Genomic DNA, 15,317 nt, shown 5'->3' with positions numbered 1-15,317 from the left:
CACTCATTTCATTGTCACAATCCCTCCAGCACATCCAAATTATTCAAGCAACTGAATTCTATGCATGTTTCATGCCCGTATACAGCTTTGAGCAGTCGCAAAGTGAAGCAAATAAATCGTACGTATTTAGTTTCTACTTCTTTCATCCATCGCTCTATAAAGATTTGGGTGAGGACAATGCAACAAGTTTTAACATTAATGCCAAGGTGGAACCCCTCTACTGTGTGTCTCTCCTGGACATATTCAGCCTTTAAAAAGCAGTAGTCATTAATGCCTTTATTACTAGAGCTACTTGAGTAGTAAGTAAAAAGTACACATCATTTTAAACAAGTGTGGTGAATAATCAATGGCACTGATATTAAATCTGCACACTTCCACCTACTATTCTGGAATGTGCATTGTACGGATTGAAAATAAATATGCAGATTTTATAGAAATGCAGTAGTGAAGAAAGCATTATGCATGTTTTTTTTTTATCGCGCTTTTCTGGACGCTTTACATTGCATTATTCATTCACTCCATACTCGGTGGTGGTAAGCTACTATTGTAGCCACAGCTGCCCTGGGGTAGACTGATGGAAGTGATGCGACCAGTCTGCGCCATCGGCCCTTCTGATCACCACCAACCACTACTCATTCATTCCATTCGCCAGGCATCCTGGTGTTACCAAACGGTCTCCCATCCAAGTACTGACCAGGCCCTTCCCTGCTTAGCTTCCAAGGTCTGATGGGATGGGACAGAGCAAAGGCGGTAATGCCACATACCGCGTTATATCTTATCTACCAAATGTAGTGGAGTGAAAGTAATAAGTTCTCAACAAAAACACTACTTAGGTACTGTACTGAAGTAAACTGACTTTGCCACTGACCAAATCTGCCTAATGATATGCTTATGTTTAACGATATGATGAAAAGCAGTTATACTTTAGGCCAGCAGAGTGCGCACTTCCACCTCTACAAGGGCCCTTCTGAAATATACTTGGGCCAATTATAGTTCCATGTAACATATAACATATGTTCAGCTCATGTTTCTATGTAGAGCTTGTGGGAAAAAAAAATCTAAAGTTTATGAGACGGGAGGAGTGTGAAACGGAAACGGGACATGACTGTGGGAAGAGGAACGCTAACATGGGGAGAGCAAGATGGCGGCTCCATCTGTCCCGGAGAACGCCGCCAGTCCTAGCACCTGTACCCTCTCTCTCTCTCTCGCTCTCTCATGCACATATGTGAGGAGCAGCATGTCTCAAAATAGTCAACTCACTGCGGCAGATTGTCCAAATATGGGAACACATTTGGCAACAAAGACTTGCAACACACCAGGTCAAAAGGATTATTTTAGAGAAGGAAAATGCCTGATGAAAACATGATATAATCATAAAGGAAATTATCAACTAGAAGGCAAGTTGTTATTTACAATTCTGTGACAGTATTGTCCTCAATTGCTATACATGTCAGGAAAAATTGCAATTAGGCATTAAAAGGACTGGATGCAAGTTGGTCATTGTTATGCTCACTGCTGCCAAATCCGATCTTACGCGTAACAGCTCGTGCATGACGGCACTTCGGACCCGAAGTAACAACTTTTTGAGAGACAGTGCAGGGTTTTAGAGGCAGTTGTGGTGAACAGGTCTGGGCTCATTCTACACATTAGGACATGGCTGGAACATGTAGAAGGAGGAAAATACTTAGTTTTAACATTTTTAAACTCTCTTTAATTCTGTTGAGAATTGCAATACCAAGTAGCCCAAAAAACAAATTCACAACACAAAAAAAAGGACCAACTGCTATATTTTTTGCTTTTTGTTGTAAAGCCAGAGAGTTACTCCAATAATATCTATAACTAAAGTGATGACAAAATAATATTGGTTTGTCATCCACACAGTGAACATTTTAGTGGTTTTGAAGCAATGTGAGGAAAGTTTAAACCACAAGATGGAGCTGCATCCTAATGTGTCTATCAAGGCGAAGCACATTTGAGAGCAAAAAGAGGGAAATGACTAACAACTAAAGTACCATGAACATTATGCAACACAATAGTGTTTAAGGTAGTAGCAAATATAAATCCCACTTGAAGACAGACATTAGGCACACACAGAGATATCTAACTAGGGCTTCCTGATCGATGTATATTTGACTTCACTGCATTGACTCGATTCAGCATCGGACAAAAGAGTGCAGAGGCAGGATTCTGTGCAGGACAGAAAATGTGAACTGAAATATGATCAACATAGGCAAGATGGAGGATGATTATGAGGTTAAAATGAACCTCATAATATATAGAATGGGTATCCCAGAAACATAAAGGAACATGAGTGTGTGTCCTCATGCAGCTCAAGGTAACCCAAAATCAATGAGATACAAGTCAGTTCAGCAGAAAAAAAGGCAAAAATAAATAGGTAATAAGTTATACAAGTCGCTTGGGACGCTGAAATGTATACCACAATGTCTAAATTGAAGAATTGATCTTACTTTAGACAGACTTGCCTGGTTGGAAAACGTTTGCTAAAGCCTATGACGAACAGTTAATTCTGGTTCTCTTCTGAAAGTTAATGGCAGAGAATGCTACGCTTATTACTCTTTGGCATACTGAGCAAAAACTCAACAGTTTATTCATTCAACATGAATAATATTAAAGCTGTCATGTTACTTAATAAATATTATAAATGTTATAAAAGCTTGTTTGATAAGGTGCATTTATCTGGGAAGGTGAAATGTGGGAGTGGCTTATTCAGGCGGGTGTGTTTTTTTGGGTGTTTACTACGCAGCTGTGAAGTTTGAATTACGTTATGGTATTTACCTGGACTAATCCTGTTACAGTGATTTGTTTTGTGAGTGTAAACCGCAGTGGGGAGTGGGCGTGGCACCACACTTTATTTACCTGTGCAGGTGTGATATGGGCGCGGGTGACATATCCATGGACGTGCTGGATTTGAGACAGGTGCCGTTCGGCCACCTGAACCAGCTCGGCCCCTCTGAGCTCACAGGGTCTTCCCAGAGACCCGTCCCGTCCCAATGAACGGCCCCTGTCCCTCCCGAGTGTCCCGACTCCTCCGTCCCGTGCCAGCGTCCCTCCGTCCCATCCTATGCACTCCATCCCTCCGCCGTCTCTTCCCAAAGTGCTCCCATCTCCTCTCCCGCACGTCCCCTCCCGCCCCAAAGAGCCCCCTCCGTCCCGTCCGAGCGTCCCTCTATCTCGTCCTAGTGTCCCCCTGTCTCGTCCTAGTGTCCCTCCGTCCCGTCCGAGTGTCCCTCCGTCCCGTCCGAGGGTCCCTCCGTCCCGTCCTAGTGTCCCTCCGTCCCGTCCGAGGGTCCCTCCGTCCCGTCCGAGGGTCCCTCCGTCTTCTAGTTCCCTTAGGCCCATGGGATGGTGGGGGCAGGTGTGGTGGTGGTGGAGGTGGTGGAGTTTCGGAGCTCCAGGCGATGCCCCGTCTTCTTGATCGTGATACCTGTACTTCTGCGTTTGGGTCCAATGAGGATGGGAGGGGTGAAAATGTAGATCCAAATGGAACAAAAAGGAGGTTTTGGGGGGGGGGGGGGGGGGGGGGGATGTAATCAAGGAAAACGCATTAAGGGACACAAAGGCATGGAGGTGTGGAGAGGAAAGGCAGAATGAAAGGAAGGAAGAGAGAAGAAAGCACAGATTAGTTCCAAAGCAAAGAGGTAGACGAGTAGCTCAATATTAGTATAAACATTAGTACTTCCTGAATGAGTGCTTCCAGGAAAAAAACAACAATGTACTGTAATGATGTTGTTGGGGGGCAGGGGCACTTTTATTTGTGACTGGGTCCTTGGTCTTACTGCATCACACCAAAAATCTGGAGTTTTAATAAAATCCTCCTCATTGAATCGCGCCTTGGTGCTTGTATTCTTCGACTTGGATGTCTAAAGGAACAGTAGTACTGACTTTTCATGATGCTAACAGAAAGTGTGTGCCCGACGCGGTTCAGTGAGGCGTGAGCGGAGCCTTGTTTTTTTTTTTGTGTGTGTCCGTGTTGTGTAACAGGTCCAGGTGGACACTCGGCGGGGCAGTAATAGTTTCCTGAGCCCCGTGTTTCGGGGAGTGTCCTCGCAGACGGAGACCGCGGTTTGGACATGAGAGGACCGGTGGGCAGAACGGACGGCCTCGGGGACAAAATCGCTTCCGTCACATTTACGTCTCCACTGCACTCTCCAGTTCCTACTGCTCGCTCTGTGCTTGCAGTTCTCACGCAATGCCTTACAAACTCTGCATTGTAGTTTTAGTCTGTTACAGTAAATACGTTTATTTACACACAGCGTTAGGAATATTTCTAATTCATTGCTACTATGATTTGATTTTTGTCCTTTTTGCCTGTTTTTAACAACACCATTTTTTTATTGAATTCATGTAGCAGAGAATGGCCGATATATTGGAGGATTGTTCATTTGGCTAAATTTGATACACAATGACAAGTTTGAATTACCTTAGTACTTTTTCAAGTGTCGCAATACTTTCAATACTTGTGTTTGGAAGCATTTTTATCCTGCAGTCCTTTGTCTTCCAGTAACAGCACTTGTTACATTTTGTGTTAAGGCACTTTTCGATCTTAACACTTCAATAACTGTCAAATGGCATTGGGTTTATAAACTTTGGACACATGACAATTTATTATTTTTTACAAATTTTAAGGTAAACATATTGCAAAGCCTTATAACTTACTGTATCGCAATACGTATCGGATCGTGACCAAAGTGGATCGTCCCAGCCCTACTAATTTCATTACAACATTTGTAACAAAAAAACAAAACGACCTGCGCATGGGACCCTCACAGTCGCCAGTAATCATGTGACTGAGGAGGTCATGTGATCACAGTGAGCAGGAAGTGTGTTGGGATATAATATAAACAGAGGGTGAAAACGGAGCCTACAGCAGTGATTATAGATTCCAGTGTATGCTGACCTCATATCTCATTCACTCAGAAAATCAATGCAATCTCCTGTGATCACTCCAACTGGACCAGTATTAGCCCATTCTGTCCACGTCCACGGCCCGTTCTACTTGAGGGGACAAAGCAGCTGCAGCACATACTGTACGTTGGTCCCGAACTGTGCCAGATCCAACTGAACGAAGCGCTGCTTTACCCAGCACGCTGTTAGGACGTTGAATTCTCCCCTTCTCCCCCATCTGCTGCCCCCTAGTGTTGACACTCTGTCATAGTGATGGGTTGGTACAAAGATGACTTGAGTTAAAGTTGTCAGTGATCACTAAAACTATGACTAAAAGCTCCAGGTTTTCTTGTCAATTAATAAAAACTAAGTCAAAATAAAAAGGCGGGACTAGAATAATCGGAACCTCCTATGCCCAAGGAACAGGTCTGTGCTTGCAAATGTTCATGACTAAATTTAGACTAAAACTAAAGAATATAGTGTCAAAGTTGCCACTCTCCACCTGGATGCTCGAGTGCGAATGTGAATATCTCGATTTAGGGTGCCATATTGACCCAACACATAAAACATTAATTTGGCGACGTAATGTGCAGCCTCGTCACCGGTAGAAGATGGGAGACCGAGTTGAGTGTTGCTGGGTGTCTCCGGAGAGAACAGTTTAATTAAGACTCTGGGCTGTGTGCTCACTGGAGAAGAAACACAAGAGAAAGCGTGAAAGGGGGTTTGGAGAGTTTTTTTTCGGGATTGGCCTACATTTGCCGACCGAAGAAACACATTTTGGACTACAGCTTTAAAGCTTCTTTCACAAACACGATTCCAGGCGGGTATTGTGTTGCTGTTGTTGTTGTTTTTTTTGTTATGTACTGGCACGGTGGCTCAGTGGTTCGTGCACAGATCGCTGGTTTTCGTGCCTGGGTGGGTTTACTGAAGATGGGTGCGTCCACTGTCCGAGCACTGGTCCTGACAGGTCGCTTTTGGAAACAGGGCTGCGGTTTCTTCTGTATTTAAAGCGATGCCACTGACGCCAGAGGATCAATTGGTGTCATTTATTAACCTCTTAACCCCCGCCGTAACCAACTGCATTTTCCCCAGTTGGAAAAGGCAGAGAAATGAACCTTTTCTTTTCATTGCTGTTTTGTTGCATTATTGGCCACTTTTCTGTTACTCTTTGGCTCCTTATTTGTTGCATATTTGTGGCTTTTTTTTGTCACTTTTTCATCGCTTTATTTTCTGTTGCTCTTTTTTGGTCGCTTTTTTTGTTTGTGTGTTTGTTTTTGTCATTTCTTCGACCCATTTCTGTCGCTATTTTGACGCTTTGTTCAAGAAGCTTTTAGATTTAGGCAGGAGGGTTAGAAGAAGAGGTTAACTTATTTTAAAGAAGGGGAACACTGTACATGAAAACAAGTGTAAATCATAAAAAGATGCCACATGTAGTGCTTTATTAAATTCAATGTTAAGAGTAAAGCAAAATCCTAAATTAAAAACCACAATTTAAAAACTGCGAAACATCTTCAAATAATGTCTTTCTAAAAAATGTATCACAGGTTGTTTTGTGCAATGTATCTATTATCGCAGGTTATAGGTGATAGTTCTTGTGAGCCACGTATCGCCTATCGTATCATATTGGGAGGTATGTAATGTACCTACCTTTAAAATATAATCACTGTCATGCTTCCAATTAGCATTCAATCAGCACATTTCTTTTCTTCCAATCAAAATCCACTTTATTTGCCTAAAGTGGGACAGTTTTGCCTTGTTACATAACCACCACAGCAGCCAAACACAAGTCCCCAGCTGTGCCTTGTACTCTTTGTTTTTATAACAAGCTCAACTGAATGGTGTGATTGTATTCAGGTAAATGTGGTTAGCCGTGTCACTCCGAATGAAGCGTGGGCTTGTCTGTGATTTAGAGGAGACAGAAGAGTGAGGGAGGCACGTGCACTGTGGTTAGCCTCTTGTGCGCGCTCGCCGGAGGATCCCCTGCTCTTTCACATCCCACTGAGCGTGACTAACTCTGGCTCCGAAGCAGCGGCTCACAACCGCGGCAACAGCGCTTCTCAAACCGACGCAGAAAGAGTATTCTGGGTCTGATGAGAGACCGATTAACTTACATGGTCAGAGCAATCCATCAAACCCAATAAATCAGGGGAAATTTTGATATTCGAAAGAAAATTGGATACGACTTTTGAGCAAAAGTTTGTGTACAATATCAGCCAAAACTGCAGTTGAATGAGTTTGGACCAACATTTTGGTTTTTCCAAGAATTTATAACTAAGCTTTAATTTATTGCTTTTTAAAGGCATTTAAGGCCTTCATTTTGAGCAGAAGTTTGTGTACAATATGATTTGATGAATCTGATGAATAATAATTGTCTAAAGGCGAACGCCAACTCATACAATAAGAATAGGTTAATATTTTAAATTTCCAAGATCATATTTTCTCACTCCACTCTTCACTCTCTTTCTAAATGCCCCCTTTTCACCACATGCCCTGATTTTGTTGGTCAACTGGTCCTCAGAGTGTAGGAAACCAGAGCAGCTGCATGACACATTAGCATACAGACGCAATCCCTACACCGCGCAGACTGCCCTACCAACAGTGTGCACACATGTACATGAGTGTGCACGTGCAGCTGTGCGTCTCGAGGCACTAGCAGAGACTTAGAGAAACGCTCCACAGTCTGCTCTGTTACATAATGACTTGAAAGCAAATGTCCAGGTTATGCGTCTTAATCCGAAAGACAGCAGCACTGATTCATCATCCCCTGTACAAAAATATGTCATATTAAAAATACAGCCATGGCAATATTCTTTTTACAAATGAAAAAGTCATTCATTTACTAGCCTCACTGCAGTGCTCCTGAGGTTTCCCAGAGGACCCTCGATCCCACTTTGGGGACATAGCTCTCCTCCATAGGTCTGTAAACATTTGAATCCAAAGACCTGTTTCTTCATGCACACACAACAGAACTTCTTACATTCCAGACTGTGTAAAATGGTTTATACTTATATGGAGCTTTAAAAGTCTGTCACCAGTCTCTCAAAGCGCTAAACTGTAGTCATTATTCATTTACTCCACAGCCAAAGCTGCCTTATTGATGGAAGTGAGGCTTCCTCACCGGTGCTCCCCACCGGACCACCACCAACCACTCACTTATTTTCATTAATTTATCTATTTAGTAAACAAAAAAACAACAACATGAATTTCAACTTTAAAAAAGCAAGCTCCAATTTTGCCTGAAAGCGGGTGGAAAGAAGAAAACTTATTTAATCCCAACCCCATTTCACATAAATATTCACACTGAGCTTCCCATGTCTTCATTTGATACCAACAATGGTAATAAACATAATTAAGAGCAAGAATACGTCATCAGCACGCTGTTCTAAAATCAACTTCTTCTTCAGCTTTATTTACAGTGCAAGTTTAAAACAGCCAAAGCTTACCAAAGTGCTAAACAATCAAAGATCAAATACAAAGTAAAAACATTAATGCAAAATATGCAATTATGACGATGCCAAGACGTCTCATTAACTGGTGCCGTTTTAGCAGTGAGCGAGGAAAGCGCTTCTCTTTTGTCCTCATGCCGGGAAGCTGACATTGCTGCCACCCTGTGTCCAGGGGCGACTCCAAAAGACACTTTGTAAACTTGATTCCAATGAAGACTTTGCACCTCCCTTGCACCACTTAAAAGGTGAAGGACCTTTGACAAAGGTTTAAGGGCCCTGTTGCTTCAGAAAGTTTTCTCCCGCACACACCTACAGTACATCTTCTGCTTCTTCTTCTGGTGAGCTCTCCATAATAATGTAGGTCTTATTGTAAACATATGAAGGCTGAAAAGGACAGGACCTAAATTGCCTCCTTGAGGTACCCCATCATTTACCTTGCATTTATCAGAAGTGATAGCCAGAATCAGATATTAGAAGCAGATCATAAAAAAATCTGTTTTGGTACTAAGTTTAGATTAAAGCTTCTTCGTGATGCCATGCTCATGGAGGTGTGACCGCAATAGGTTTTAAACACCTTTGTGAGAAAATCATTAGTTGTCGATACCTGCTCTAATCTGTTGCATTTATTTACTCAGTAGAAAGTAATAAGTTCCCAAAATGTTCCATATATCACTACATTGCTTTAAACATGTGTGTGTGTGTGTGTGACTGCTGATGAATGACATAGTAAGGCATGTATTCAGCCTGGGAGAGTGTGCAGAGGGCAGCAGCAGTGTGTTGTGACAGCAGCCTGAGCGGGACACTCCCCTGGGTCCTACTGCCTGCCCCTTCAACCATGCGCATCCACCAAAACAATCAAGACATTTCTGACAAATTAGCGACTCCGCGCTAAATGCAATTGCCTCGTTCGGAGCGCAAGACCAGCTTTTATTTACAGATATAAAAAATTGACGATTAGCACGAAGATATTTTTGGCTTTGGCCCCAGTTGTGCGAGGTGAACTGAGGTTAGCGCGTGCAGTGGGGAGAGCGGGGCACAGCACACACACATACAAGTGTCTGTTTGAATTTGCAGGAATTAGCTGATACTGCTGCTGCACTGGGCTGGAGCGCTTCGCCCCCCCAAAAAAAACACAGACAGCCGCCGAAGAAACACTCTAGTTTTTATTTCATTTGAAAGCAGACGAGATACAGGAAAAACAATGCTATTTTTTGCCATTTTTGAAGGCTGAAAATATTGCTAGTTATATGAAAAATAAAGTGTGTCTGAAGAGCTTATTGATATAATGTACTCTATTACCCTATACTCTATTAGTATCGGTGTTTGTCCATTGCTAATGAACAAAAAACAAACATTGTAGTTTCTGTAGTTGTGCTGGGGGCTTGGTTTAGGCACTGACATTTCTGCGTGAAATGACAACTGCATCAGAGTGAAGGGCTAGTACAGTATCGTTGGAAGTCTCCCCCTATTTTTCTCCTTCACTGAAACCGGACATGTGAATGGAGCAAGCAACGGGCATGACAACAGTGAGGAAGTAAGATGCATCCTTTCACTTCCAGCTAACGGCGTGCGTTGGCTCTGTGATGAGCACACTTTTGAGCACAGAACGGGTTGGGTGAGGGGACAACGAGATTTAAAAATGTGGAGGACAGTTTTGAAACACAACGCTACAACCAGGTTAAAAGTTTGGAAAGGTTTTGATATGTCTCCTTTGGATACATCTTCTAAATAATGTTCTGACGAAATGGGTAGTCTTAATAACCCATCACAGGCCGTTCAAATGTTCAGAATCAACATAATTGTCTCCCAGTCACTCCAACAGAAGCCCATAGCAAAGCCTTTCACTTATTCACATGGCAGCGCTTGGACAAATCTCATCTTGAGCTGCCACAGCATCGAGCACAGGGCCATTCATCATGTGCCTTTGGGAGTATTGGCCGCATTACCTCCGCAGCCATATTTCAGGAGGACACTGGCTGTCTCCCTCTTCACAGGCTTGGATTAACATGCGCCTAAATAACAGCCCCGTCACAGCGCAGCTCAGATCTGAAGGGACAGAGGACGAGGCGTCGCCAGGGAGTTCATTCGGGACAAACTACTCAAGAGGGCAACGAGAGTCCCCGGTGTACGCGCGGATAAACACAAACTACGTATTTGGCCTTTGTTCACTGCTTAGTAAGTCGCGCAATCAATTCACTGCAAAGCTCCAAGGCAGGCGGAGTAGAGCAGCACGTTGGTGAAACATTTACGAAAGTTTCTAAAGCGAAACTGTAAACTGTAAGTGGATGTAGTGACCGTGAAGATTGGATTTAGAACACTAGATACATGGCATCAGATCATGCAAGAAGTGTTTTTTTCAGGCAAGAGAAGATAATTGTGCATACTTTACTTAAAAGAGCATTGAGGCAATTTGGGTGCTTTTTCAGTAATCGTGACCTGCTCTTTCAGGGTCTTTTGGTACCACATCCAGACAACTTTTTCAAATGTGACGTTTAGAGCCCATTTCCGAATCTGTTTCGTCTGAGTGGCGTGTTTAGTAACTTTTCACTTCAAAAGCTCTTCTGGGAGGAGTTCACAAGTACTCAGTGAATATTTCATGTGTCGGTTTTCCGCAGCAAAGAAGATGGCGCCCAAATTTAGGACTGAATGTGCTCAGACAACAGAACATTGACTTACACATACAGAAGAAGTGGCCACATAATGCGATATGAATCATCTCGGAAGTTATCCCAAACGTATTCCTAACTTCCAGATTCTTCACGATGATAAGCACATTTCATAACTTTCAGCACAGCAGAACTATACCGGCAACACATAAAGCTAGCAACGACCAGCACGCTAACTTCCGGGATTGTGATGAGCTAATAAATAGTTCATAACAGAATGAAGAAAGTGTGCAGTAAGTCAGTTATCTACAGAAAAATGGAAATCTCAATAACCTTTCCCCAGTCACCTGCAGCGTCCTGCCTTCAGTTGTCAAACCCAGGCTGATCTGATGATACACCTCAATTTGATTGTGTTTTTTTGTTGCAAAGTATATCAGAAAGCTAACTTTACAATTTAGTCACGAGTATGTATGTCAGTGTGTGGGTTGAGGGGGCTTTTGAAAAGTGCCTAGTCCAGCAAAGACTTGAAAACAGATATCCCTCCATTCAGTAAACCACAAGTCCCTAGAGGAGCTTAGGTTTAAGTATAGAAAAAGTGGGGTTCTGCATGTTCCTAATTTAGGGACAAAGCTAGTGTAGTATTTTGGGCAAATTCAAGTTGAACATATCCTTAGAAATCTCAACAAAAAAATATGCTAACAGGCCCCAATGAACTGTTTCAGTTGGCGGGACCATGGTATAAGCGGGATAATGCACTCCGAGGTGTCCATTATCAGAATAACTGGACTCCATGGAAGCAACCGTCCTCCACATCGCGTCAGACGGTTCACGCCTCCGCGTCGTCAGTTATTTCTGATAATTGACACCTCATCGTGCATTATCACTTATATGTTTGCTTTAAAAAAGAAATCATGATATTCATTGATGCATGTTCAGTAGAAATTACATTGAATATTGCAAAAACTATTTTATTATGGTATTTTTCTAAATTTAAACAAAATCGTGAGTATTTTTTTTGTTGATGTGTAAAAATGTGTCTTGAAAAAACAAGGCCAAAATTTAACAAAAACAGGAAAATAATGACTAAAACTAAACTTTTGCACTTTTTTTACTGTATAATTTTGTTTTTAGCTACGTACAAGCGATTTGGCGAAATATTGTGGCTTTGTGAAATACGTGTTTTGTTAATACATTGGCGATACATTGAGAGGACTAAGTTTTAAAACTCATACAACAACTGCAGACCAAGTCTATTCTTTGCAATGATAGTTGTGCTACTTTTGAACGTTCATAAAAGTTTCAATATGTGGTCAATCCCCACATACAGCCTGGGTGTAGATCTTTTCAAGAATAATATGAACTTTTTCCACATCAGACAAACCTTTCTCAGTAACTGATGCACTGTACGCCACACTCTACAACTTTGCGACCTACAACACACGCCACTCACCTTGCATCCAAACATAAGCGAAATGGTGTTGTTGGTGCATGCTACTTTGCAGTGGCACAACATGTGGCTAACGTTAGCTGGGGCAGGTCCCGCGCAGCTGGGGGGGCATCCTTTATCTGTCACACAAATGTAAACAAAGCGCGCCGGGCCGGGTCACCGCTGCTGCTGCTGTCATCGTCATCGCCGTTCCTTCCAGTCGCCAGACTTCTCTCCCGTCTCCATCCATCATCACCACCACCACCAGCCCCCCTCTCCCAGTCCTCCTCCTGACACCCCCCACCCCTCCACCCCTTTAGTCCTCAGCTGTGGCAGGTTAGCTCCGTCCTGCTCGGCATCACTGGGGTAGTCTTGGCCGGTGCCGCGGTACTCATGGTGATGCCTCCGCCGCGGGTCGGTCTGACTACATGGCTACGGGACTGCTCTCTTTGGCTGTGTGCGCTCATTCGTGCTTCCCTCCGTTCCCCTGTCTCTCTCTCTCGCTCGCTCCACTGCTCCTCTCGGCCCGCCTCTCTCCGGCAGCGCCGATCAATGGCAGCCACAGTCCCACAGTGTAGACACATGCAGGACTTTTATATGACGCTGCTGCTGCTGCTGCTGCTGATGGGATAGCAGGCAATTACAAGTGTACCTTGTCCCCATTGGAGGATTATGCTAATGAGCCATTTCCTTCTCCCTTATTTATTCTGCAGCAGCTCTGTTATGCAAATGTCTGACTTTTTAATGTTATAGGCATCAGCGGGTGGTCAGTAACAACATACATTTACTTAAGTTGAGATTTTGAGGATCTATACTTGAGTAAATGGTAAATGGTAAATGGTCTCAGCTTATATAGCGCTTTTCCACCTACATTAGGCACTCAAAGCGCTTTACAGCAAGGATCCACTCACCCATTCATACTCTCATTCATACACCAATGTACGCAGACACTGGGGGCAATGTGGGTGAAGTGTCTTGCCCAAGGACACAACGACAGTGTGCACAGGAGGTGGGATTAAAATGGGAGTAAAAGTTTTGTTAAGAAGGAAGGAAGGAAGGAAGGAAGGAAGGAAGGAAGGAAGGAAGGAAGGAAGGAAGGAAGGAAGGAAGGAAGGAAGGAAGGAAGGAAGGAAGGAAGGGCACATCTGCACAACCACCATTCTTTTCACTCCCACATCATTTATCCCACACTATTGTATATGTTTTTAGTGGTGGGGGAAACTGGAGGAAACCTACGCAGACTCCACACAATCTCCACACAGAAAAACTCCGACCGACACAGAGATCGAGCCAGGGACCATCTTGCTGTGAAGCACAAGCGCTAACCGCCGTACAACCCAAAACTTTGTAGTAATTAATTGTATTGATGCTGCACCCAATGTTCCATTAACCATGACCATTCTCTCAAACACTCACATTCTAATCAAGACATGTGGATAAAGAAATATTACAAAGCACTTTGGGGTTTTTCAGCAAACCCTCAACCCGTTAACCCCTGCTTTCCCATCACTTCACTTTCCCATCTATTTCTCACAGACCACTTTCACGTTTCTAAAGTCTTCAGCCTGTCAGCTGAGCTCCAACAAACTTTGAGTGCAATGTCATTATGCGCATTATCATTATTTTCCCACACTGCCCATGTTTGTAGGAAATAAAAGATCATTTAACAAGCTGAAACTACTTAGCCTGGCATCCAGACTAATCTCCGATGTTTATTAATTAATAAACAGGGGACTAGTCTGGCGACCCTGTCGTAGAAAAGCTACTGCTTGAGGCGGGACTAATGTGGGACAACCGAAGCGCAGCAGCCAATTAGAACATAGCGGATGTGACGACAGAAACAGCCACAAGAAAGTTGTATCATTCGGACGTTAACAATGGCGCTCCTGCCACACGGAGTTCAGGAAATGACTTCTGTCAGAAAAACTTCAGAACACAAGCAAACCGGAGCATTACGGGAAGTGGTTGCTTGTGTTGAAAAACTACAAAACAAACACGCAACAACGTGACGCCAGTTCAGGGAGCTGCTCTGATTGGTCGGTAGGCTCCATATCGCTGCGTCACTTCCTTTGAAAGCGCGCAATGGAGTGTTGCCAGACCCTCTTCTGTAAAGAGGCGGAGTCTGGTTGGCGAGACTAGAAACTACTAAGTTTGGGTTAGGCATAGGACGATATTGAACTTTTGTCTCACAATTATCTTGGAAAAAATTATTGGAATTAATGATATTATCCCGATAATCATGAAACAACTTGTTATGGCGAATTTACGTTTGCTTTGCAAGGATATCAAATTAAACATCAGCAGATTAGGGCTCTATATGTTCATAATTTAAGAATTTGTGTGCTCAATGAGAAAATACATCTACATTTGACCTGGAAAATATAGTTTCACCTAGATGACGCTTATATAGAAATAGAGTCACTGTTAAGTTACTGGGAAAAGAGGCTGAAGAGGGGATAGGATGGAGGAACCTGTAATACAGCATGTTGCCGTTTCAAAACGACTAGTGTTGGACAAAATGCTGACGGAGATGAGAGCTTATCATCAGCTTATCTTTATCATCATAACGCCCACCCCCCACTCTGAAAATCTAGCAATAGTAGCTGATTCAGATTGCGGGCCTTTGCTCAGTGGGACCCTTGGCTCCGAGAGACTGAGCGGAGCTTCAGCATTGAGAAAGCGGGATGGCACTTTAGCCAGGGCTTGTGACGCGGCAGTGGACAGTGCCATCTGGACACGCTGCCCTTGTCCAAACACTCAGCTGCAGCTCAGCATCTCAGCTTTCTCCAGAGAAAACAAACAACTCAGCGGGAAACAAGAGGAAGGGAGAGCGATGTACATGGACTTAAAGAGTTGATGTTTGAGCTACAGAGGCTCTGTGTGTTTTACTGCTGGCTACTGGCAACCATGAATTGAACCAAATTGCTAAACCTT

General features: G+C 43.4%; 1 protein-coding gene across 3 annotated transcripts in view; it reads right to left on the bottom strand.

Annotated features, from left to right (window-relative positions):
* LOC306977346 (discs large homolog 1-like protein) overlaps positions 1-15,317 on the bottom strand; it is a 125,716-nt gene that overhangs the window by 91,299 nt on the left and 19,100 nt on the right. The window contains exons 1-2 of one of the 3 annotated variants that reach the window (XM_079575648.1): positions 12,408-12,962; positions 2,878-3,453 (exon numbers count right to left, since the gene is read on the bottom strand). The exons of 1 other annotated variant lie outside the window; for it this stretch is intronic. In XM_079575648.1, the coding sequence (XP_079431774.1) occupies positions 2,878-3,453; positions 12,408-12,470 (639 nt within the window). In that variant the 5' untranslated portion in view covers positions 12,471-12,962. Of the gene's footprint in view, positions 1-2,877; positions 3,454-12,407; positions 12,963-15,317 lie in introns of those variants that run through there. One more of the 3 variants, XM_079575647.1, reaches the window with a different exon arrangement.

This window comes from Gobius niger (genome assembly GCF_951799975.1).
Source record: "Gobius niger genome assembly, chromosome: 17".
Lineage (NCBI taxonomy): Eukaryota > Metazoa > Chordata > Actinopteri > Gobiiformes > Gobiidae > Gobius > Gobius niger.
The sequence above is the reverse complement of the archived record's forward strand: the minus strand, read 5'-3'. Positions and strand labels throughout refer to the sequence as shown.